This window comes from Epinephelus fuscoguttatus, linkage group LG6, assembly GCF_011397635.1.
Source record: "Epinephelus fuscoguttatus linkage group LG6, E.fuscoguttatus.final_Chr_v1".
In the NCBI taxonomy this organism is placed as follows: Eukaryota; Metazoa; Chordata; class Actinopteri; order Perciformes; family Serranidae; genus Epinephelus; species Epinephelus fuscoguttatus.
The window spans coordinates 25,500,362-25,526,831 of record NC_064757.1 but is presented as its reverse complement, the minus strand read 5'-3'; the positions used below and the strand labels follow the sequence as shown (position 1 = coordinate 25,526,831).

The window sequence follows — 26,470 nt, the reverse complement described above, 5'->3', positions numbered from 1 at the left end:
TGACTCACTCTTCACAGGCATCTCCAATCAGGCTGAACTTATCAAGCGTGAAGAACTATTTGAAAGGCAGGCTGAGAGGGACAGAAGAAAACAAGAAGGTCCTTTCTCTTTTTCCTGCTTGGAAAGCTCATTATTCCTCCCGCTCCCTTCTGTCTGAAAAGCACCCCCTCGCCCCCACCTTCTCTAAATTACTTCACTTTTTTAGTTCCCGCCTCACCTCCCCACAAGCCCACGCTGTGTGAGGGACTAACTCTAGTTTTTCTTCTACTATGGCACCGCCTCCATTCTCTCACTGGCTCTTTTATTCTCTCATCCCCGCCACTGCTCCCTCCTTTCTTTTCTCCTCCCCTCTCCTCTTTTTCTGCTCTTTCCCTTCATTGCTGGTTGCTCACACCAACCAGCTCACAGCCAAAGAGCTCCTCTGTCTCTCTCACACCGATCGGGCTTTAAACCACAACTTTTTCCCAAAATAACTGAGACATTACTCCAGAAGAAGTTATTGCTCAAGTGTAAAGGTACAGAAACAACTTCTATCTCGGTATTTGATACGTCTCAAAATGCAATTTACCATTTCAGCATTGACTATGTCTGTGTGTGTCTGTGTATGTCTGCATGCATATGAGTGTGAGGCTGTAATCAGTGTCAGTGGAACCACACATGTGGCGTTGTAGTTACTTGAGTGTACGTATGAGGAAGTCTGTGTGCCTTGTGAGTGCAACACATGTGTTCTTCACAGCATTTCATTGATAAAAGAGTTGACGTATTTTATGTTTTATAATGCATTTTGGGAGGTTGCTTGATTATTTCATCGTCTACTCTGCATGTGCTGCACATTAAATGTAGAGGTTTTACATGACAGTAGCTGTGGAGTCCAGCACAACAAACCTTTATCATCAGACTGAACTAAGAGTGCGACAGAGTAGTTGCCTGCCTTTCATCAGTTGTCTTTTTGCGCTCAAGTATCTATCTAACTTCCCTTTCATTCAGGACAGTTGTCTGGAGAGGTGTGACAGGAGAGCAGCACGATTAAGGTGTTACCTCAACATTTACCTGGAGATCAAGTTCCTGCACGTTAAAAGCAACTTTGAAGACTCCAAGGAAAGCCATGACTCAGAGCAACGGGGAAAACCCGCAAAGGAGCCGGAGTGGTCTCCACCAGATCCGTGCCGGGATCCAGTCTCGATCTCTGCAGGCCAAGAAGAGAGTGCAGAGCATCACGAAGGATGATATGAAAAAGTTCTTCTTAAGAAATGCCTTTGTGATCTTAACCATCGCTGCTGTCATTATTGGTGAGTGGGAACGTGCTCTTTATCACACATGACACTGTCAAACACTGCACTTTATCGGTGATTTAGCTGATTTAAAACTGATGATTATTGGAGAAGACTTCTCTCCATCTTGACCTCTCCTCTTTTCAAGCTTGTAAAGAAAAGGGCAGCAGATTTTCTGCCTTAACCCAACAATCCATCAATCTGGTGTGATCAACACCCCCGCAGCGGGAAGGAAGAAGGAAAAGAACTGAAACAAACTCACCGGATGAGAGGGACCTTGGATGAACTTAGCGGACAGGCCTTTATCTGACCCTGTAGCTGACCCCTGACCTGTTGCCATTAACCTTTGAAACTGGCCCAGTAGGAAGTGAGCCAGGCCCACCCACTGCCTGCACATCTGCAGCCTGGCTAGAATTACACCATGCCATGACAAACACATTTGACTGATTGCTGAATTCAGGATATTGTTCACTTCAGGCTGCTAGGTCAGCCACCTGGGCCCTGTTGGTGGATTAGTGCTGCAGTGGACAAACTGCTTGTCGAGAGAATAGACTTCCCCGACACTGAAGCAAAGAACTTTTGCACACATTTTCACAATTAAATCAAGTTAGAAAAAAGACCACAGCAGAAGTGACAATCATTGCACAATCAGTGGTATTTTGAGGAGTCTATAAACTACACCTCCTCCCCTCAAAATACCAGTAAATGCTAATGCCAAACCATGAATATCATTGCACAATAAGTCTTCCCAGCAATGATGATGTCACTGCATTCTTTAACCTCCCTGCCTTTAACCTTTATCGGTGTAGTCAAACCTCTCTTGCATCTTTACTAATAACCATCAGCCCAGTGTGTTTTATTTTGGGACATGTAAATAAACAGTACTAGTGTACTTACTCAAGAGTCTACAGTGCAGTCATCTTTGAGACTTTTGTCAAATAGGTGTCAAATCTGGGACTCTCTTAAGGTCTGGTCATGTTGACACAACAAAAGTTTAAATGTTCTAATAAAGTTTTGACTTTGCCTCCACATCTGATCCCCATTGCAGGCATTATCCTGGGATTTGCCTTGCGGCCATATAACATGTCTTACCGGGAGGTGAAGTTCTTCTCTTTCCCCGGAGAGCTGCTGATGAGAATGCTTCAGATGCTGGTGCTGCCTCTGCTGGTTTCCAGCCTCATCACAGGTATGAGCTGAGCGTCAGGTTGATTTTACCACTTACTCTTCTATCCTTCTATCCAGCCACACAGACATTATATTATTCCTACTTTTCTAAAGGCTGAAACCATTTATTTTCCGTCACTGATAATCAAACTCAAATATTTCTCATGCTTGTAGTGGAGTGCTGGAGATATAGCGTATAGAGATGTCTGCCATCTCTTGAATATATTGAAACTAGCATCAAAAACATACATTTGAAAAACTCAACAGCAATGTCTCTTTCCAGATATCATGACCCGGTTACTCAAGATAATCCACAGACCTTGCTGTGAGCAGTTTCATGTCGGAACTATTTTTTTTCTGCCGAACTACACCTGCCAACTCTATTGCCACGCAGAAGAAAGGATGCATCTACTCTAGCATGAAAGCCTCATGCCGTGACAGTGTAGAATGTAAACATTAATAAATCCTCCTCAGCTGAGTGGTAACGTTAGCTAGCTCAGTGGTGCTAGGTGAGCTAGCAGTAGATGCATGTCGTATTTAGCGATACAGTTGGTGGATGTAGTGCATAGCTCCTACATGAAACTGCTCACAGTCACAACAAGCTCTGTGGATTATCTTGAGTAACCAGGTCATGATTTCTGAAAAGCAACATTGCTGCTGGGTTTCTCAAATTTATTTAAGTAAATAATAAATAATTAAGTACTTTGAGCACCACAAGCCGAGTGCCATATAGTTCCATTATATTGGAGAGAGAGCAGATATCTCCAGGGCTGATATCTTCAACACTTGACAACTCACACCAAAACACTCCAGACTGATATATAGTGCTATGGGTAAGAGAGAAAATCTGGGTTTCTGACTTTGGGGTGAACTGTCCCTTTAACAAAATAGATATGGTAACATTGCACACCCAAGGCTTACACACAACACTCCTACGTGTTTGTATCAGTGGTTACTGTAAAATGTGTCAGCTATTTTTAGTTCAAATGTTCCTCAGATAACACCTACGGTTCAAGCCTGTATGACACTATTTTGTTCTAAATATGTAACTTAGTCACCAGCCACAGCTCACTACTGTATCTCCTAATACCAGAAAAACCCTGAATATTTTCTTTTATCAGCACATCTGCAACATGTTTGCAAGCCTTTGTGTTCAGAATGGCTCCACAACTTTCTGGCAGTCACTATAAAAATACACCAGACAAAAACCTATCCACCTTTTACTACTGTGCCCCCTGATATTGTGTCTCTCCTGGCCTGAAGTGAAAGTATAGCACAGCATCAGTGTACACATATGGGAAGGTGGGACCACTCTCTGACACTGTTTGAGATTTTAGTTACATGTTTTGCACGCAGCATGTTTTTTCAGCATATAAAGTTCATGCCAGTGATAGTGTTGTTTGTTGTTTTGTGGCTCCAATGACCGACATGTACATCATGAGTGGCAGAGTGAGCTAGCTGTTTGTTCAGTCGACATTGGTTGTTGGTTTTGGGCCAAGTGGTGGACAGGGTAAGGATGACCTCATGAGCGAGATAGAGAGACAGAGAGACAGAGAAAGAGAGATATGTTTTGAATTTACACTGCTGGTCTCATTCACATATTTGACCTGTGTTGTAATGGTTTTGATCTTGATACAATACAACCAACGCAGTCTCAGCTTTATTGTGTTTTAATTGTACAAGCAATTCAGATTTTATGGACTGGACCACTTTGTGCTTTCAGTACGTCTTGTACCCTCTGCAGCTCACATGTATTTGGGGCTGTTTGAGGACAATCACAAACATATGACACTGAGGTTTTCAGTCCTAATCCAGGGATGTTCATTCATCACTGTTGATATGCTTCATAAACCCAGTCAGACACGCAGGGATGTTTTCTTCCAGGGGCAAAAGCGTGTAGGTTTATTATTGAGTAGAGCCTCCACTTGTTATTGAGGTAGAGGTATAGATAGAGTCATGGAACATGTGAGTTTCCAAAAACACTGGTCAGCAGCACTGACTGACAAAGGCAGGCGGGGCATACTGAGACCAAATGTCCAGTCCCTGAGCAGTGATCGACAGGGGAAGAGGCCTGTCTCCCGAAGGGATGACAGAGCCACGCTGTCCGATAATAACCTGCTTTGTGCTGCAGTGGGGCGTAACATCAGCATCCTCTGACATCATGTCACATGACCGCAGCCACAACATGTGGAAACCAACAAAGAGGGCTGTTTTGTAGCCAAGTCATTCAGCACATGGCTCTCGTTTGTGTGTGTGCCTTTAGCCAAGTTATGAAGTTATCAGGTGCCAAGCTGATAATCATTACACTAGAAAGTCATCTGCTATGGGACAACAAATAAGTCACAAGTAACACACTGTTGTTGCCAGGAAGAGACTTGAAACCATCTATTGCAGGGAATGTCATGTTTATTTTGTGTTGTTATGGAGTGGTAGTTTGGTTGTGCCACTTAAAAAGTCCACACCACATTAGGACTGCAACCATTATCTATATTAGAATTGATTTTAAGATTCTTTTAATAACTTATAAAGCTCAACATGGTTTAGCGCCAAGTGGTACAGCTGAGCTTCTGACTACCTATGCTCCAAGTTGTGACCTGAGATCCTCAAGCCTGCCCTCACCAGTCATCCCTAGGTCAAGGCTGGTAAGGAAAGGTGACCGGGCTTTTGCCATCAAGGCCCTAAGGCTCTGGAGTTCTCTGCTTGCCTGAGGGAATTACCTGTTTTTAAATCATTGCTTAAAACATGTTTTAATAGGAAAGCTTTTCCTTTTAATGCCTGATTTGTACTTTTGTGATTTGTAACTTTTGTGTTTTATTTCCTTTGGATTGTTTTGCTTTCTTATTTCTATGCCCCTTGTGAAGCACTTTGTAGCTTGTTTAGATAAGGGCTATACAAATAAATATTGTTATAATTATATTATTATAGTGTTGATTAATCTGCCAATTATTTTCCCAATTAATTGATTATCATTTAGACTTTAAGATGTCAAGAAGTTGTGAAAAATGTTTGCCACAATTACAGAGAGCCCAAGTGATATAATCAAATTGCTTCTTATGTCCAACCAAAAGTCTAAAACCCAAAGATTCTTCATTTACTATCAAAAATGACAAAGAAAAGCAGCAAATTCTCACAGTTAAGAAGCTGGAATCAGCAAATGTTTGACATTTTTGCTTGAAAAATGACTGAAACAATCAGTCAGTGATCAAAACAGTTGGTGATTACGTTTCTTTTCAACGGTCAGGTCAAAAGCAAGCAAAAGTTCTTTTGCTAATGATGCTTGAGTCATGTCAGTTTGCCACAGCAAAACAGAGCACACACCATGTGCTTTTGGGTTGACGTGATCTGGTTCCACCCTGCAGGAATGTAAGCACACTGAATGCAAACAAACTCCTCCTTGATAGAATTATTACAGCGCTAAAATGCACAAGTGATTTTACAGCTCCTATGGAGATATCATCAGCTAGCTTTTAAAGTTTTAATAGAGTAGACTGAGGTCAGGGGTCAGAGCAACTACTGTGGCTGAAAGAAATAACTCACAAATACACACACCCTCAAATGGTGACTCTTAAACTCGTGGTCTTGAAAGAATTTTGACTTTCAAAGCAATAAAACAGGAGAATCAATAGATTATTAGATTAGCTTTATTCACTGGGAAAGAAAAGGTTATGATATACATGTTTGAAACCCTGCAGCACAGCTCTCAAGTTTATGAAGAGTTTGACTCATCATTGAAAGTCCCTCTTTTCTCCCATAGCTTTTCAGATTTTTGCGGAAACTATGACCTCAGTCATGGTCTTAAGTAACTTTAGAGGACAACAGCTTCTCTTGATCATACAGAATGTCTTGACACACTTTAGCTGTATGTTTGGCTGCATTTCTACCTCATAGCACAGGCTGGATTCACCTACTGCCCCATAAGAACCAGCGTCCTACTGCATGAATGTAACTAAGCTCTATTTCTAGAGCAGTGATATCTTTACATTCATGACTTGGAGCACGACTTCAAGAGTAAGAGGATCCAGAGCTATGATCATATGACTTCTTTTCTGCAAACACGAGGCCCCTCAGTAAACAGGCTGTCATGCTCCTAAGGCTGAATTGTGCCTCTATGTGAAAGGGGTTGTCCCAGAAAGGGACCTGCCTCTGAATTTTGATCCTGTCTAAAAGCGAGGTTGAATTGGGAATCAGTTTGAGCAGTGTCCTGAGGCGCCCTGGAAAGTAGGAAATGAAGGAAAGCAAGACTAGTGGACAGACAGTCAGGAGAACCAAGGATCAGAAATTATGAGAGACTTCAAACAAACCACTCGACATGTGTTTGCAACAAAATCCATATTGTCTCCAGGCATTTCATTCGGGGAACTGGGGAGTCCACCACAGAGTATTAACAGAGCCAAGACAGGGGTTGGACAGAGAGAGGGGATGTGGGCAGTAAAAAGAGGAAAAGGAGGATGATCACAGATGAGGTTGCTGGAAGGGGAGCTTAAATGTAGAAGGGGGAGGGAGTCAAGGGGAAGCCAAGGACAAGGAGTAAAGACAGGACACAAATGGAGAGGAGGATGGGGGCAGGTCTTGTAGTAAGTAACTGGACGGATTCTTTGTGAGTTCGTTGAATAAAAGCAGGAATGTAAAGGTATAAATGATTGAAGAAGTCACAAGAACTGTCCGATAAATGTCAACTGATGAATTGAGTATTTCACTTAGAATATGTAAAAGTATGTAAGAAACATGAAGAAAAATGTAAAGCATCGGTGAAAAGGTCCCTTGCAGTGTTACATTACCATGATTTTGCGATATGTATTTCATGTAAAACCTTATTTAAACATCAGTCAGTGTCTAAAATCAAGTATAGCCTTCAGAGAGAAATGTTCATCATCTTTATGAGTCCAGTGTAGCTTAGTCTTGTGTGCATTTTAGCACAGACTACACACAAGTTTGTGTCTTTACAATGTACAATATATGCATTTATTTCAAAAGGACCATTGTTTAAATCCTTGTCTTACCCAGTATCTGTGCTATGCTGTAGCTATTGTACTGCTGCATCTAACAATAATTCACTTTATAGACATTTCTTGGTTAATCAATTCAATTTATTGTTATACAGATGATACCCAGTTATATCTGTCGATGAAGCTAAATAAAGCCAATCATTTAGCTAAACTTCAAGCATGCCCCAGGGCCTGCCACACCCAGGTGATTGTTGGCTATAGGTCAGTGCTGGGCTTTTGGTTAGTGCCTGTCACCCTAGTTTTTGCAGTTTGTCCTGCACCGTTGCAACCACTGTTGGTTGGCATATTGAATTGGTGTCAGAGGTGGCGGAGCCTGTCGGTGAGAGAAATCACTTTGATTGGCAGTTCAGATCAGTGTAGAAGAGAAATGGAAGTGAGGAAAGTAAACAAACAACACAAGTCAAGATAGTGTGAGATCCAAACAAACTTGTTATATAAGGTACTTGAGTTCTTTTGCAGAAATGGTTTGTAAATGTTCATGTCATTGTTCACTAGTGCATGGTGAATATCCTTTGTTCTTTCAACACCAGGTTGTGTTGTTAATGTGCTAACTGGCTTAAATCTGTCCTGTTGATCTTCTGGTTTCTCTTTTTGAATGACGAATACAGACTACTGCCCCCTACTGGTGTGGAGAGTTATTTCCTTTCACGCAGTTGCAGAACGTAGGTGCTAGTTGACTGTTGGCTTTAGTCTTACAGTGTGTTTAAGTGCAACTTTTTGGCAAAGACACAGGCAATGTGAGGTGATACAACAGTCAGCCTTCACCCCCGCCAGTTTTTTGATGTCAGTTTGGTGTGTCTGGGCCTTTAAGGACATAAAACCTGGATGACCTGCAATTTCCTGATGTTAAACACTGGCAAAAGTGGTATTGTACTTGGCCTCAAACACCTCTGAAACACATTATCTAAAGATAAAGTCACTCTAGGTCAGTGGTTCCCAACTGGTGGGTCGCGGTCCAAAAGTGGGTCGCAGGTCCATTCTGAATGGACTGCGAGTGACTCATAAACGTGCCAAATTTGTCAAAAAAATCACACTTTATTTTGAAGTACAGTGAATATCTGGCACAGAGCTTTTGTTTTGAAGAACCACTGCTCTAAATGGCATTGCCCTGGCCTCCAGTGCCAACATTACTAATCTTAGTTATCTAAGGTTAGATGTTCAAAGTGCCTGTTTGGTCCAACCAGCTCTCCAAAATCCAAGCTATTCAGCGTAGTATCACATGAGACAAAGAAAAGAACCAAATGATTTATAATTTAGGAGGGTGAAACCAATAAAAATCAATCATCAGAAGCAACTCATTTTCTGTTAGATCTATTCAACTCTAAACTTTTAAACTCCACAAACTGACGTGTTGAGATATTTTCTGACTGCAGGTAAACTCTTGCTAGAACCATGAAGTCAATCTTTGCTCAGCATCTGTGGATGTTAATTGCCCTCTGGTCAGACTTCTTGCAATAGCTGTGTCCTGCGCTTCAACTCACCCCCGCCCCCTGAAGTAGGCCTACTTTTGTGTTTGATGAACATTCCCCTTATGAGAAAGAAAGTCATTCTCCCTGCTTTCCTTCAATCTTGGTCCTTTCGTTCTTTTGAAAGGATGGAATTGGTGAGGCTGCGTCCGTTGTTGCCTGGACAACAGGCTGGGGATCATTGTGTGCGTGCGGGGCTGACTAAGTCAACAAGTTTTCCCAGGGCTGTCAGAAAAGGAATAGGAGGAGAGCAGGAGAAGTAACAGGGGGTTGGGAGGAAAAGGGTGGCAATGAAAGAGGATTGCAGCAATAAGATCAGCGTACAAGAAAAAGAGAGGAGGGAGGCAAAGATGTGGGGGGTGGGAGAGGAGGAAGAGCAGGGGAAGGGGCACAAGGGGGCACCCTGAAACAAGAGGTGGGGATGGAGGGGTGGTGGAGAGAGGAGGTGAAGAATTTGGGTGAAGAGAATGAGGGAGGGAAGGATGAGGAGGGGAGGAAGAGGATCAAAAAGAACTGGATAAAAGCTTAAGTCCTGGGCATGTTGAGACAAGAGGAATAGAGAGGGCCAAAGCAGGGGCAGAGGGTACATACACACACACATAGGCACACACACACACAGTCCCAAAGTGCCACCTATGAAAGGAACACATACATCTCCCATCACACAAAGCCTGCTTTGCCTTGTACAGCTCTGAATGAAGATAATGGCCATAATAGGAGCTGACACTTTGAAAATACAACGTCACTCTCACATCTATTGAGGCAGCATGTCTGTTTCCAAATCCAGTTCTCTCAATGGCTGTATTTCTTTTTGCTACCATTATCCTGACAAAGTCTGTTTAATGCTATTAGAGCGGTGGAGGACAGTTTAGCCTCCAGGCTCTGTGACGCCCTCAAACTCTCGTATAAAACATTTTCTCTCCCCCAGCAGTGGTTTATCATTTCTTAACCAAGAACCAGCTTTCTCAAAACTATTTCTCACAAAACCTGAAATTGATCTGTGGCTTTCCAGTAGGCATGTAAAATAAAACTCACCACATATTCAAGGTTGTGTGTACTGTATAATTAGATAGCATCCAGGGTTCGTTGCAGGAGTGATTGCCAGACGTTGCAGGGAGCATTTTCTTTGTAAGAAACCATCGTCTGTTTTCTTCTGAATCGTGCTGCAACACATTTTTTTCCTGTTTAAATCACCACTCTTTGTATTTTCTCAGGTTATTCGCACAAATATTCAACTGAGGTCAGACTGTTAATCTGTAACTGGCACTCTATCTGCTCTGTGTGTTCACAACAAATAAATGTCGCACTTAGGACATGCAGCATTGTCGTATGACCAAATCTGACACAATGATTTATACTGTGGGATGAAACTTTTTGCTCTCTGTTTTTTAGTTTCTTCCTGCAGACATAATTTAACATTTACTATCTGTATGGGAATATACAGTGCATAAACAGGTTTTGTTGTTAGATCTGCCCCTTGCTGCTGTACAGTAGGTGTTGCTTTCCCACCAGCAAAGGTCAGAGTCAGATTGTGTTTCCTGCTGCTCTTTGTTGTTACAGATAGTTAGTCAGATAATCCAGATGGGTGTATTCCACCTATAATTACAGCACCTTTTCCCAGGCTAACTGTATGCTCATAGGAACAGAAGTTAGTGGCACATCAATGCAGACTGTAAGGTCACGGGGTAGCATGACAAAACATGAAAGGGATGTGTTTTTCCATGCACAGAAACAGTAGCAAAAACACAGTATTTCTTATTCATTTAATTCTGATGCTGTTGCAGCCTGTTATTTTTATTCTCTTGATGCAACTATATGAGGCACCGTTTGGTTTCGTGCATGTGACTGAAAGCCAGTTGTGTGTAACTGTAAAGCAGTTGAATGAAACACTGCTCAGTGACTGGTACAGGATGCCAGATGAAGCTGCGTACAGCACTGTTGCTACACTGCTGCTCCCTCTACAGGAGCTGTTTGGGACTGAAAGTTGATCCATGCTTCTGTTAATACCAGTGGATAAATACTAATAAGAAACTCTTTGGAGGAAACACCTACATTTATGAACATGTCCTTTCCAGGTATGGCCGCTCTGGACAGCCGTGCCTCTGGTAAAATGGGAATGAGGGCAGTGATCTACTACACCACCACCACCGTCATTGCTGTGTTCATCGGTATCGTCATGGTGCTTATAATTCATCCTGGAAAAGGATCGAAGGATGAGTTCTCCAAGCAGCCGCAGATAGAGCAGGTCAGCCCCGCTGATGCCTTCCTGGACCTTATCAGGTACCTAAACACACATGTACGCAGCTTCACTATCCACATACACTCACATGAGCACTCCAGCACACTGATTCTGAATATTTTATTCATTGCTTGGCTGTTTTTAAGCGATGTGTGTTTGTAATTTGCAGTCATTTGTGACAAAAGTGTGTTTCTTTTGTTGTTTCCTAGAAACATGTTTCCTCCTAACCTTGTGGAGGCGTGCACCAAACAGGTAACTCTGCCACCACATCCTGCCTCTTTCTTTGTGCTGCAGCTATGTGACATGTTCTTTTACTTGAGCATATGTACCCAAGTGAACATTCTTCCCTCAAGAACACCTTAAGGGAATTTCTTCAACTTTGGTGCGAACATTCACTTTTACTCGAGGATAAACTGATAAGAATTTGGTGGTCAAAGGTTAAGTTTACTGTGATCTCACAAAACATGTTTTTGGCCACCACTTAAGTATACTTATGCTAATTTTGACAACATTTCACACAAATGTCTGATAGGATTAAATCATGAAGTGATGACTTTTCAAAAGGTCAAAGGTCAGCTTCACTTTGACATCACAAGGTTCTGTAAAAACACTTTGCTGGCCATAATTCAACGTCATACCTCAGGAACACAATGGGAGACATTTGGCCAGATACTGCACCGGTGACTCAACTCAACTTTATTTATGTAGCACATTTTATACAAACATGCAGCCCAAAGTGCTTCATATGGCAAAATTGGAATGACACAGACACAAGACAATAAAATATTAAAAAGGCAAACCAACCAAAACAGAACAAACTAACAAAAAATATGATTAAAACTCAATGGAATAAAAAGACAGTAAATAAATGAATCCAATAGAAAAAAAAAACAAACAGGTAAAAACCAATGGTTAAAACTTAAAAATCAAGACTGTCATGTTCCGCCAGATTAAAAGCAGGATTAAAAAGATAGGTCTTTAATTTACGTTTAAAGATATAGAGAGAGGCATCCTAATATCCAGAGGTAGTGAATTCAACAGTTTAGGGCCATGAAAACAGAAAGTGCTCTCACCAGGACTAACATGGGACACATGAGGAACATTTAAAAGTAAAGCAGTGGAGGACCTTAGTGATCTGGCTGGAACATAAAATGATAAAAAGCTAAAAAAAAATGCAAAATTAAAGCTTTATAAACAAGTAAAACAACTTTAAAATCAAGTCTATCTTCTGTCTTGAAACTGTGCCAGTTGTTCAGATCTTCTGCGCTGCTGTGTTGAACATATGTGTGTGAACCAGTTTTAGAATTTTTTGCCTTCTTTGCAGCAACATCCATATTTAAAGCACTGGCCACATACTGTATGAGTCTGGATGGACAGGACTGTAAACTGTAACTACAACTTGTCTGGCTCCCAGAGGCATATAACCACGAGGCTACGATTCTGTTTTTGTATGCTCGTATTGCAATTGTCATTCCTGTGGACATTTTACTACTGACTGGAAATGAAATTCCTCAGCAATTAAATCTAAATATGCCATGCCTATATAAAAACACAGCAGATGCTTATGCTTGACGCAGCAAAGTTTTAAACTGAGGCCCTTGTCTCAGTGTCACTTTCACTTCCTCATTCCAACTCATTTTGGACAGATGGGGTACTCCGGTGGGATGTGACTTATTTTTGTGTACCAGATGGTTATATACGGAGTTGACAGCACAAACAACTGAGTTTTGAGCCAAATTTACATTTTTGTGTTTGACATGTTCGCCTGCGAATTTCTGAATGTTGGGGACACATTTTTTTCACGTTCAACAAGCAACATGTTCTTTCTAGACTCTTCAGTGACCCTGAATCTCAAGTGTTATTCTTGAATGGAAGTATTTATATAAAAAAAAATATTATTGCCCTGGACTTTAATCCTTATTTAACCCATCCTCTTTCCCTTTTCTGAATTCAGTTCAAGACGCAGTACGCCAAGAAAGTAGTCCATGTGACGATGACAGTGAATGAATCCATATTCACACTCAATGGTAGCCAGGAGATCACCCGGGAGGAGATGATCCCAGTGCCAGGGGCGGTTAATGGAATCAACGCTCTTGGCCTGGTGGTGTTCTCCATTTGCTTCGGTCTGATCATTGGGAGCATGGGGGAGCAGGGGCTGCCCCTCAAGGACTTCTTCGACTGTCTCAACGAAGCCATCATGAGGCTGGTCGCCATTATCATGTGGTAAGAACCAGGAGGGATGGATTCAGGATTGATGGATAGAGTTAGGACAGAATAAAGTGTTGGATCTGGATTATATACTCACACTCATGGATCCCCAGGTATGCTCCTATCGGTATTCTGTTCCTGATTGCTGGTAAGATCGTGGAGATGGATGACATCACAGCCATGGGGGGCCAGCTGGGAATGTACACAGTAACAGTCATTTGTGGCCTGCTCATCCACGCCGTCTTCGTCCTGCCAACGCTCTACTTCGTCATCACCAGGAAGAACCCCTTTGTTTTCATTGCTGGGATTTTGCAGGCACTCATCACGGCCCTGGGAACGTCCTCAAGGTTTGTGTTTGCGTTATGTCTAACTCAAAATCTCACAGACTGATAAGGAAGGTGAAGGTACAGCACTCAGCGTACAGGGAAATGAAATGGCTTTGCTTCAGTGTTTAAGAAACAGTTAAGGGAAAGGAAACTTAGGGCAGTGTTGCATGTATTTGAGTGCACTTTATGTCTGTTTCTGCAATATGTATTTTTATGTGGCAGCCTTTATTTCCAAGATAAACTTCCCTCAGGATGAATAAAATCTCTTAGAAACAAATACACAAAAAAGAAACAGGCACAAAACACAATAAGATAATGATTGTAGGAGTCTGGGCTGATTTTTCCCTATGTCTGTGTTTTGCTGTTGTTTTTTTCCACCCTCCGTCTCCGTCTGTCGTCTCTCAGCTCTGCCACATTGCCCATCACTTTCAAATGCCTGGAGGAAAACAACAAATTGGACAAGCGCGTGACCCGTTTCGTGCTCCCTGTCGGAGCCACCATCAACATGGATGGCACTGCTCTGTATGAAGCCCTGGCTGCCATCTTTATCGCTCAGGTCAACGATTATGACCTTAACTTTGGACAGATTCTCACCATCAGGTATGTGACACACAGACACTTGCTTTATAATGTTTGCTCTTAAAAAATCCATTATAAAATAATTCTATGACTTTAAAGGACCCAAAAGGATTTGATTCTGTAAACCTCGCCTGCTCTGAGAGAATTGAATCAATTTTGGATGTACTGGAAAATATTTCTATCACATTTGTCTTTCATCATGGCAGGAAATGCTGTTTAACCCCAAACAAAGTATCTCCAAGCCTCAAAACCACTGGTTGCAGATTTATAAATGACTCTCTAACCACCAGACTCGCTTTGTGACTAAGGATAGATGTATTCCAGCCAGGGTTATGAATTTGAAGAGACCCTCCTCAAAGCTATTACCAAGGAATGACTGAAAGGTCATAACAAGGACGCGTCTGTCACTGTCACACTGTGGTGAATGATTAGATGTGCACTTTTTCCCCTCAGTATCACAGCCACGGCAGCCAGTATCGGAGCAGCTGGAATCCCTCAGGCAGGACTGGTCACCATGGTGATAGTGCTAACGTCTGTAGGCCTGCCCACTGATGACATCACACTCATCATTGCAGTTGATTGGTTTCTGTAAGTATTAATATTAGTATTAATTATGCATTTTATTTCAAAGCACTCAAGGACACCCTACTAGACACTTTTATAAAAGCAGCAGTGTATCCATAGATCATAAAAACAAACAATTCCATACTAGACAATAAATGTTAATAAAATGACTAGACAAAAACTGTAATTGTGAATATTAGGTATAAAATCTTCATCATAAAGTCACCATCGGTGCAGATCACCATATGTGTGTGTGTCTCCACTAAATATTGACTATGCAACATCTTTGAAAAACTTAATATATGACAATATTATTTAAAAAAAAAACCTGATTTTGTCAAGACTTTTCCTCAAGTTGCACCAGCACTCTGGTCAATGATGGAAAATGATGGTTTTATAAATCCTATAAATCTATGAATATCCATTCAAATTTCTTGCACTATTCATATAATTTACAGCTTACAGAAAACTTTGAGTGTATATACATTTTTGTTTTTATTTATTTATTTATTGTTGGTCATTTGTGCTTTATTTATATTCATACAATATTTATATGAACACCTATTCTTGCACATACTTGTGTACATGTTGACAAAACAGAAACAAAAGTATTTAGATTTTAAAATTCATAGCGAAGAAATATTTTACATTGACAACCTTGTGTCTGATTGGAAAAGTGAAAAATGAAATTGATTCATTTTCAACTGTTAAGGTTAACTTTTACCGCACTTGGCACTCTGCCAGTCTATCTATTCAGATTTGAGTTATAGTGATGAATTTAGGCCAAAGCAAGTGTAATTTTCAAGATAGAAAGGTCAACCTAGGCTCAAATTGAAGCTTATTTAAAAGGGAAGCTTTCTACGTACAAGTGAAGCAATAAAATTAAACAAGAATTGATAAAAATTAATCATTTTTGGTGAGAATTTGTCAAACGGACAGTCATATTTTTTGTTTGTCTTTTTGTGTGTGATATTTTGAAATAAAATGGGAGCAAGCCCCAGAATCTCATTTTGCTACTTTCCCCTTTGTGTCAGGATACTCGTTGCCAAATGTCATACTTGTATAACTATTCATGCCATCGTAGTGCCCTAATATTTGGATTTACATCATTTAGCCATGTCAGAAAAAAGGGGGTTTGGCCCCTCTGAGACCAAACAGATCCCGGTTGGTGGTGTTCGTTATCAGCTTGTGATGGCCCAAGATATAGGCTAACAAGAAATAATAATGGAAAAAAGGTAGCAGAGAGCATCATGAGGGCTGGACCTGGCTCCAGGCCGAACAGAATGCCCAGAGTACGCTCTGCTGCTCTGAGAGTGTGGTGCACTCTGAGTGACTATTTACAAATGCATCCTGTGTCACACATCTCTATTACCATGCCAAAAAGACTTTAGTTGACTTTAGCTTGAATTTTATTTATTTATTTATTTATTTATTTTTAACAATCGAAATTCAGGTTTTTAGCTGTACTCAGGCTCAAATTTAGGTGTGCTCCTTTTATTGAGGACCCTGAATGATGACAGGCGAGGTAGGAGAGCATACTGACTGAACTGCACTGATGGAAGTCCGTCAGGTTGTTAGCACCTTGAGAAAAAAACAGAGGAAGGAGAGAGGAAGAAAAGCAGGGGGAAGAAACGCAACAGGCACTTTGCCCCGGCCTGGCATGTTACAGAACATATAATCCTCTCTATAGTACACTGAGAGAAATAAAAAAAATCAGAATCAAATTCCTTGCATGTGAACACAAACTTGGACATAAAGGTGATTATTCTTCTCCTTCCTCTTCTTCTTCTTTAGAGGCAAATAACAAGGCTTAAATCACGAGGAGATATTGTTACATCATAGTAGTACAACTGTAGTGTGGTATGAATTCAATTAGGCTTCACCCAGAGGAATTTTAAGAGGTTAAAAGAGATCAGTTTGGTGTGCTGCACGCTTTTGAGTGCATTATAGGACAGCTTCCAGAGACACTCCCTGCACATTCCTTGTCCCTCAGTCCATCTGGTTTTTATTCCGTCGGTGTCCAAAGCCAGCATGAAGCCCAACTTCCTCATTGTCTGCTGGCTGTTTCGTGTGCTTTGAAGATAGCCTGCGGCGATTAAAACTATGCTTCCAGTATTCTCGTGCTATTTTTTTTATTAACGCACATTTACAAACAGTCCATGTTGAATTAATTTTTAATGTCTTTAATGAAACTGTTATTACCAGAACCATCCAGGGTGCCATGAATGCGTGCACTGCAGCCTGCAACTTTGGGCTGCAGACTGGAAACAACAAAGTTTCATGCAGTAATTTTAATATTGTATTTAAATTGATTACATTTCACTGGAGATGTACCTAATCTTAGTCTTTATATCTTCTCTAATTTTGTTTTGCCGTCTCTTGTTTGTCTTTTTTATCTTGTTTCATCTTGTCCTGTCTTGTCACCTCGTCCTCACTTGTCCTCTGTCTTTCTTCAGGGACCGATTGCGCACCACCACCAATGTCCTCGGAGACTCCATCGGCGCGGGCATAGTGGAACACCTGTCTCGCCACGAGTTGCAGAAGGACCCCGAGGTGGGCAACTCAGTGGTGGAGGAGGCAGACAAGAAGCCGTACCAGCTCATCTGCCAGGAGAACGAGTACGAGAATGAGAGGCCTGCGGACAGCGAGACCAAGATGTAGATTTTTTTTTTGTCTGAGGTTGCGAGTTTGGAGGGTTCAAATTAAATTGATCTACAGCTAGAATATATTTCAGCCAAGATGAGTTCCACTAATGTGTGAGGTCTTGTGTGGGCGTTCCTGACACACTGTAGACTTGAAATGGTTTGTTTTTGTATTGTTTTTGAGTTTGTGCTATGATGCTTCCTAAGAGCACTATGATGTATCCACCATAAGGTGGCAGCTGTTTACTATTCAGAATGAACATCTCTGGAGCCCAGCAGTCGATGGCCTGTATGCCATACTCACCATATCTCAGAACTGTGATGACTAATCTCACCCACTAGAGGCCAGTATTGCTGTGAGTCTTACTACCACAGTAAGTTACAGGCTATACTTACAAAGACTTTTTCTGTCTTTAAAGTTGTTGCTATTGTTTGAGTGGTACTGTATGTAAAAAATGTGAGTGATATGATTGTAACAGTCACTTTGGAGATGGATGGGGAAAGTGTTGGGTATCACGCACATACACTGGTTTGACCAGGCCGACCTCGTTGGGGAAAAAGGGCTGTTTATTTACAAACGCTTCTGCATTAGTGCACAGACTTCAACAACTAAACGAATGAATGATGTCATTTACCTTTGTCCCCTAACTGTCCGAACCAGGAAGTGCTATTCGAAGCTGACAGAATAACTTGGCAAATATCAAACCTTTTGTTTTTGTTACATAAGTTCCTCAAACCAATCATAACAATCTTTAAGCCTGAGTAACCAAAATCCCTCAGCCATGTTTTTACCCGTAAATTTGCCCAGCTGAGAATCTGAACCTTAATCAAATCAGAAATTTAAGCTATTATATATTTCAACCAAAAACAAAAACACCAAAAATATTGTCTAAATTTATGTACAATTTAATTAAAGGAGCACTACATCCAGTAAATGACAATTCATAAATCAGTTAGTCGTGCTGTGTTACCTTGGATTTGTGAAGAAAACTTTGGGTTTTTTTTGCATGCCTCCATGGAAAATCACCACAAAGATTGATTTATTGATTGATTGGGGTCCACGTTTAACGTCAGCAAACAAATAAAACATCCACTTAGAAACTCTCACACAACTCTCACAGTATAATCCAAGTCTCATTTATCCAGTCGTATGCTCAGTGCTTCCAAAACACATGTATATTTTGCTAAAAAAAACCCTCAGTGTTGGAGTCTGTCTTTGAAGAAAGCATAGATAAGTTTCAGTTTCAGTTCAGTTCTGAAAAGTAAGGTTTTAGTGAAAATGCATAAGTTTGAGAAGTACTGAGCCTACGATAGGATAAATGAGACTTGGATTATACTGCACAAGTTGTTAACAAGAGTTTGTTAACTGATGTTTTGATGAGTTCTGCTGTTGTTACATGTGGTTCCCAGTCAATCAGTAAATCAATATGGTAACCATTTTCAGTGCTCATACGAGAAAAAAAGCTTTTGTTACGAATTAAGCACGACAAATTATTATTTTGTGGGTGAAGTGTTCCTTTAAAACCTTCCCCACCAATGCCCAAACAACTCGTTAACTCGCTAACAGTAATACAGTGATGCTTCAATAGAAAAAAAAATCATGATTTTATTTTTGATACATTCTAATGATTGTGAGTTGTTCCCTTACATAAGCCCTCTGATATGGGCTTGTAACTACAAATTACTTGGTTGAAAGATTCACATGTCTGTATGAAATATTTGTTTGATATTAAATTAGTAAAATGATAGTCAGTAGGTTGGATATATACTTTTCAAATTGTCAATTTAGCTTTCTGTAGGTAATAAACTGTAATGTTTATTTCATTTGATTTAATATGGATATGTTTTGTAAACAACAAATTTCGGTTAACTCCCTGTTTTTTACTTTCACTAGCTTGTGCTTGATTTAATTCGTTATATAACACAAGTGGCTTTGTATAGAAGATTCCTCTGAATATACTGTACTTGTATAGAGAACTGTAGATAAATGTGTACATTAATTGTAGATTGAAACTGTAAAAGGTTACTTGAGGATTGCGTATGTAAAGATGTCGTAGCCATGCTCTTATCAAACCTGAAGACCAAACTAATAATCCCTCTAGTTCCTCTTACGAACACAAAACTGTCTGATTTAAAGGACCAAATGTTGTTTTTTCCTTTACACACTTGAGGAAATGGAATAGTTCCTTTGTTTACAGTTGCTGGTGTCTCGCTTAATATGACTGTTTCTCTCGTGAATTCACATGAGACTGCACACACACGCACACACAAACACACACACACACGAGTGAACAATAGTTGTAGTTTTATCTTGCATGGATTTTTATGAATAAAAAATGAAATCAGTTGTTGTGTATTTATTGTTTTATTATGAACATCTGAAAGACCAAATGTATAATATGTGGATTCTAAACTAAGCCACCATGTGTTGATGAACAGATGTCCTTAAATGTTTTAAATTCTCATTTAATTGTAGTTTGACATCCTCCCAGATCTATATTCTTATATATTTACATTCTCTCCATAATTCTGTCATCCTGATGGTCTGTAGTTTTATTTTGTTGGTCTGGTTGTCCAGGGAGAGGGATCCCTCCTCTTTTGCTCTTTGTGAGGGGGTCGAAGGACAGAGGATGTAGTATGCTGTACAAATTGTAAAGCCCCTTAAGCATGGATAGATTACTGAACAGGCTTACTAGGCACAGGCCCAGGGGCCCAAAGTGACACATTCCACTCCCCCCGGCCTTACCTACAATATGTCACCAACATGGACAAGTACCGACCAGGAAGAGACTCAAAATGACCACAGAGAGACACGAAAAGACCACAAAGAGATGCAAAGGAACTGCAAATAGACACAAAATAACTACAAAAGGGGCAAAACTAACACAAAGAGATACAAAATTACCTCAAACAGACATAAAACGACCAAAATATGCACAAACTTACCTCAAGCAGACACAAAACAACCAAAACAGACACAAAATTACCTCAAGCAGGCACAAAACGACTAAAAAAATACAAAATTACCTCAAGCAGACACAAAAAGACCAAAACAGACACAAAATGACGTCAAGCAGACACAAAACAACTAAAAAATACACAGTTACCTCCAAAAGACACAAAATGACCAAAACAGACACAAAATTGCCTCAAAAAGACACAAACGACAAAAAAATACACAAAGTAACCTCAAAAAGACAAAAAAAACACAAAATGACCTCAAGCAGACACAAAATGACCAAAAAATACATAGTTACCTCAAATAGACACAAAACAACCAAAACAGACACAAAATTGCCTCAAAAAGACACAAAACAACCAAAAAATACACAAAGTAACCTCAAAAAGACAAAAAACAACTAAAAAAACACAAAATGACCTCAAGCAGTCACAAAACGACCGAAACAGACACAAAATTGCCTCAAAAAGACACAAAACAACCAAAAAATGCACAAAGTAACCTCAAAAAGACAAAAAAAACTAAAAAAATACAAAATGACCTTAAACAGACACATAATGACCAAAAAAAAGACACAAAATGACCAAAAAGACACAAAACAACCAAAAAATACACAAAGTAACCTCAAAAAGACAAAAAAACAACTAAAAAAATACAAAATGACCTCAAACAGACACATAATGACCAAAAAAAAAAGACACAAAATGACCAAAAAAGAGGCACAACACTACCTCGAGGTAAAACACAACCAAAATGACAAAACCACCACAAAATCTGTGTGTCCTGCTCCTGTGTAGGAGAGGTTGTGGGGCCTTTTCCATATCTGTGCCCAGGGGCCATTTGTCTCATTATCTGCCCATACCTGTTTCCAGGTATAAGGAGGAGCAGCCTGTGAACTACCCATATTCATACCAAAGAGCTGCCCAGATGGATGTAATGTACCGATACCTGGCAGTGAGTGTGGGTGGAGGCAGGAGGTTGCTTTAAGGTAACATTAGTGGTTGTTGGTACTGAAGGCAGTTCTTGATTTCCTTCACCAACCCTGGTGGCTGGAATTGGTTTTTCAAACCAAGTCCTCTTATCTGCAGTCTGTCTTCTGTCAGACTGTTGCTTCTGTAACAAACACTGCACTATTTCCAGTGCTGGGGAGTAGGACATGTAATAAAACTAGTAGCTTAACTATATTAATATTTGTATAGTGATTCCAGTAGTTGATTGCCCTGTTTTTGTAGTTGCAACCAATTTTGGTCCATAAAAGGACAGGAATGATTTTTTTTCATTTAAATGTTGATATTGCTATAACCAATAGGCATATGTTTTGGTTGTTATTAACAAATGCTGACAGATGTTGCTTGCCTTTTGCTTGCTATCATGCTATTTTAGAAGTTACATGTCTAACTGAGTAGTGCTGCTTGGTGTGATACCCCCACCTGGACACTATTTTCTGGAAGGCAGGTGTCTGACTTATGAACACTGTATACAAAACCAAAACTCACATTCCTTACACTTTCCCAGTAGTGGGGTATTTGAGTGGCATTTTTTGCTGACAGGTCATTTTTTAAAACATGTTTTGTTGTGATTTCATATCACATATACACTGCCAATTTGATTATAGTTTTTACAAAATAGTCTGAACTACTTTCACTAAGTAGCTTTAGTTAGCCGAACTGCATTTCTCCATTAGGGGAGCTTTGCTGTAGTTCAGCTTCTTCCAGTGTGAGGTTATTGGTAGCCTGCAGAACTTTGTGTTCAGAGTAGCTTCCCAAACACTGTACACTGTGAACCTTTACAAGCAGATTAGCAGCTTAATCATCTACCTCTGTGTGTGCAGGACTTACCATAAAACACGTGGTGGCAGCAGCACTCCACTGACAAGAGTCAGTCAGCTGCTGAGCTACATACTATCTCTATATTGGTAATGGTTTTAGTAGTACTAACAGTGTAATACTAACTGTGTAATATATATGTCTATATATATATATATGTAGAAGAAAGATTTTTAACATTTCAGAAAACTTATTTATCTACAACGCTGTCATAGTATTGTGCAGCTAAATCTTTGTTTCTATCAGAGATCTGTAGAAAACACACTCAGTAAGCAGAGCAACAATACATCTGTGTAGTTTCTACAATTAGATATTCATATATGTAATTTGATAAATCCAAGCTTTGGGAGATTTAAATTCAGATTGTGTGAAAACTGTTTCTGATGTTTTTCAAAAGTACATAATATGGCTTAAGAAGACATAAAATTCAGTCATGGCAATTCATTTTATTCGGCATTTTTTTTAACGCCTTGTTTTAGCAGAGGAGTCTTTATAGTCTTCTGTTCTCTGGTTTATATGATATTCTGAGAACATACATATGGTCTCATATGATATGTAGAAATGTAGTGTTGAAGAAACACAAAATAAAACAGGATAACACAGCAGCATAGTTGGAGAGTAGTGAAATAAATGTATTTAAGATGGTAGGTTATTTACATTTTGCAGTAACTTGATGATAGTTCAGCTAAATTCATATCTGCAGAGTGATTCAAAGACTTAAAGAGTTTTTACCTCATTTTTTGGGCAGGTTACTGAAATTACAAAGATTTTGGGGCCATAAAAAATCAAGAATGATTTTCTTTATTAGTTGTCAGTTATTCAGAAGTATTAATTATTGCTTTTTATTAACAAATGCTCAGAGAAATTGCTGCATGCTGTTGCTAGAAGTTACTTAGTGAACTGGTTAATCCTGCTTGGTGCTCATCTGGACTCCTGGATTCCTTACACGTTCCCATGTGTAGTGGGTATTTTTTATTTCTTATTTTCTAGCTTATGTATGACCTGTAAAAAACGTGGGCATTTTCCACAAAAACTCAATTGAGTGGCATTTTTGTTAGAATTTCAAATCACATGTAAACAGTCACAAAGCTGTTTGTTTTGTACATAGCTTTAGTTAACCAAATTAGATTTCTCCCTGGGCCGTAGTTCAGCTTTTTCCAGTGTGAAGTAATTACAGCAATAGCTTGCAGAGTTGTAGTTTACTTTTGAAGTAGCTTCAGTGGGTATTTCTCAGAAAACCCATCACCATCATGTTTAACAAATGCAGATGCTGACACCTTGAGGTCAAACAGAGATCTCCTTCAAAACACCATGCTTCACACTTTCTGGAAAAAATATCTTGTAAATTTGGCAAATATAAAAACTTTTGCAGAGTGCATTACCCTAAACAGTCAGGATAGATAGATAGATAGATAGATAGATAGATAGATAGATAGATGTGGTATGTAGTACCTTTAACCAAGAATGGTCCTTATGTTTCTACTCCACTACATTTCATATTATAACTCCTCTATATGACAGTGTGTTACTAGTTACTTTGAAGATCAAGATTTAATGGTAAGAACAGCCTTTAAAATACTATGCACTATTAGCGACTTTTACTGGTAATTGAGTATGTTTATTTACAATGCCAATTCCAAAAAAGTTGGGATGCAACAGAATGCAATAATTTGCTAATCCATTTTCACCAACTGAATTAGAAAAACAAGATATTTAATGTTCAAACTGATAAACGTTATTGATCTTTGTAAAATATACCCTCATTCTGAATTTGATGCTGGCAACACATTCCCAAAAAGTTGGGACAGAAGCAACAAATGACTGGGAAAGTTGTGGAATGCTCAAAAGACAGGTTAATTGGTAACAAATGAAAGTATCATTACTGGGTTTGAAAGAGGCATTTTCCTAAGGCTCAGCTGTTCACAAGGGAGGATGGTCACTTGTGAAAAACTGTGTGGGCAAACAGTCCAGCTGTTTGAAAACAACCTCAATGCACAATTGCAAGTAATTTAGAGATTTAACCATCTACAATTCATGATATCAAAAGATTTAGAGAATCTGAAGAAATCTGGCAAGGCAGAAAACCAGCACTGACTGGCTGTGACCTTTGACCTCCCAGGCAACACTGCATTAAAAACTAACATGACTGTATAAAGGATATTACTGCATGGGCTCAGAAACACTTTGGAAAACCATTGCTGATAAACACAGCTACAAATGCAAGTTAAGACTCCACCATGCAAAGTGAAAGCCATAATCAACAGCATCCAGAAACTGTTCCGACTTCTCTGGGCCTGAGCTCTTCTGAGATGGACTGACACAGAGTGGAAAAGTGCATTCTGCTTTGGCAAGTCCACATTTCAAATTGATTTCGGTGATCATGGATGGTAATCAAGAGGAAAAGGACCATCCAGACTGTTACCAACCCAAAGTTCAGAAGCCAGCATCCATGATGGTATGGGGGTGTGTTAGTGCCCATGGCATCTTGCACATCTGTGAAGGCTCTGTTAATGCTGAAAGGCACGTACAGGTTTAAGAGCAACATATGCTGCCATCCAGACGACATCTTTTCTAGCAAGACAATAAGTCACATTCTGCATGTGTTACAATAGCGTAGCTTCATAGTTAGAGTGCAAGTACTAGACCGGCCTGTCTGCAGTACAGACCTGTCTTCCATTAAAAATGTGTGACATATTGTGAAGCACAAAATATGACAGTGGAGACCCTGAACTGTTGAGCACTGAAGTTGCATATAAAGCAAGAGGAGGAAAGAATTTTATTTTCAAAACTTCAACAGTGTCCTCAGTTGCCAAACGTTTACTGAGTGTTAAAAGGAAAGGTGATGCAACTCAGTGGTAAACATGCCCCTGTCCCAGCTTCTTTAAAACATATTGCAGGCATCAAATTCAGACTGAGTGTATTTTTACTGAAAAAATAAATACCTTTTATGAGTAAGAGCATGAAATATCTTGTCTTTGGACTGTATATAGGTCCCACTGTCCCAATTATTTTGGAACTGGGGTTGTAAATAGCAGTGGTACTTCACTTAAATGAATGAATGAATAATTTCAATTTCAGTTCCATATATCTGGAGAAACAAAGATTATTTCACACAAATTTTCTCACACTCAATAACCAAAAAAGGAATAGGCCGAAGCCCCAGCTTTATTTTTGCTTATCCTATATGACCCATAGGATAACCCAGAATGACAACAATACCAAAGAAAGGAAATGAATAAATTACATTGCATCATAATCCGTAATCATTTTACATTTTAAGGCTTTTCAAAAACTCACCAGAGAGCAACACAGTTTCAACCCAGCACTGAGTCCATTATAACTTGACTCCCAAAACTGAAACACATCTGTATTTTACATGGTTCTCACTTAACATGTTTAATAAATAAACTAACCTCTTAAATTATAATACCCTCTCTAAATTTGAAACATTTTTGAATAAAGACAAGAAGGCTTTTGTTCACAACTTGAAAAAGTATTTCCAGTGTTTTTAAATACACAATATCCGGAAATTTTAAGGCGCAGGATGCTTTGAACAGTTGATTAGTAAATTCACAATAACTTGCTTTATGTGTTATTCTAAGGGCTGTTTTCTAAGGTTTGGCATTACATGTGAACAATATAATATAAACATTTCTATTTCAACAACTCCCTTGTCTTATAAAGAACAGCAATAAATTTAGATAATTTCCATTTAATCTGTTCAATGTGTGGCTTCCAACATAGTTTATAATCTATAATTACACCTAAAAATTTTGTTTAACATACACTTTCAATTTCACGTTCAGTTTTATTTCACAATTAGACCTATTTAAGTATCCTACCTGAGTATTTCCTCCACCACAGCACACATAACAGAAAATACTTGGATATGAGTGTGTATAATAACAAATAATAATAATAATAATAATAATAATAATAAAGCATAATTTATCTTACAAATATTTGTACTGCATGTTAGTGTATGCAAGAAGAAAGTTTAAGATATTTATAGTGACTTAATTGATATTTTTGGTAATTCCATGGCTTATTTAATCACCAGAAAAATAAATTAATTCTTTATATATTTATTTATTTAAAACTAAAAGTAAGTCTGTACTAGAGGAGTGTAGGTTGTGTTACAGCGCTGCCTAGCGGCTGAAACACGAAACGTTGCATGGCATTTTGTTTGGCGCCGATGGAGGGAGTCACTCCTGAGATCT

The 26,470-nt window shown here is 39.5% G+C and overlaps 1 protein-coding gene across 2 annotated transcripts; it reads left to right on the top strand.

Annotated features, from left to right (window-relative positions):
* Positions 1-357: 357 nt before the first annotated feature.
* Positions 358-19,812, top strand: slc1a3a (solute carrier family 1 member 3a). Of its 2 annotated transcripts, none has more exons than XM_049578693.1 (10): positions 358-515; positions 988-1,289; positions 2,320-2,457; positions 10,983-11,187; positions 11,356-11,398; positions 13,101-13,369; positions 13,468-13,701; positions 14,086-14,280; positions 14,713-14,847; positions 17,280-19,812. In XM_049578693.1, exons 2-10 carry the CDS (start codon positions 1,106-1,108, stop codon positions 17,482-17,484), a joined length of 1,608 nt encoding a protein of 535 aa, XP_049434650.1. In that variant the 5' UTR covers positions 358-515; positions 988-1,105; the 3' UTR covers positions 17,485-19,812. The 2 variants fall into 2 exon arrangements, with proteins under 2 accessions (XP_049434650.1, XP_049434651.1); XM_049578694.1 differs by having other exon boundaries at positions 368-515; positions 993-1,289.
* The last annotated feature ends 6,658 nt before the right edge of the window (positions 19,813-26,470 follow it).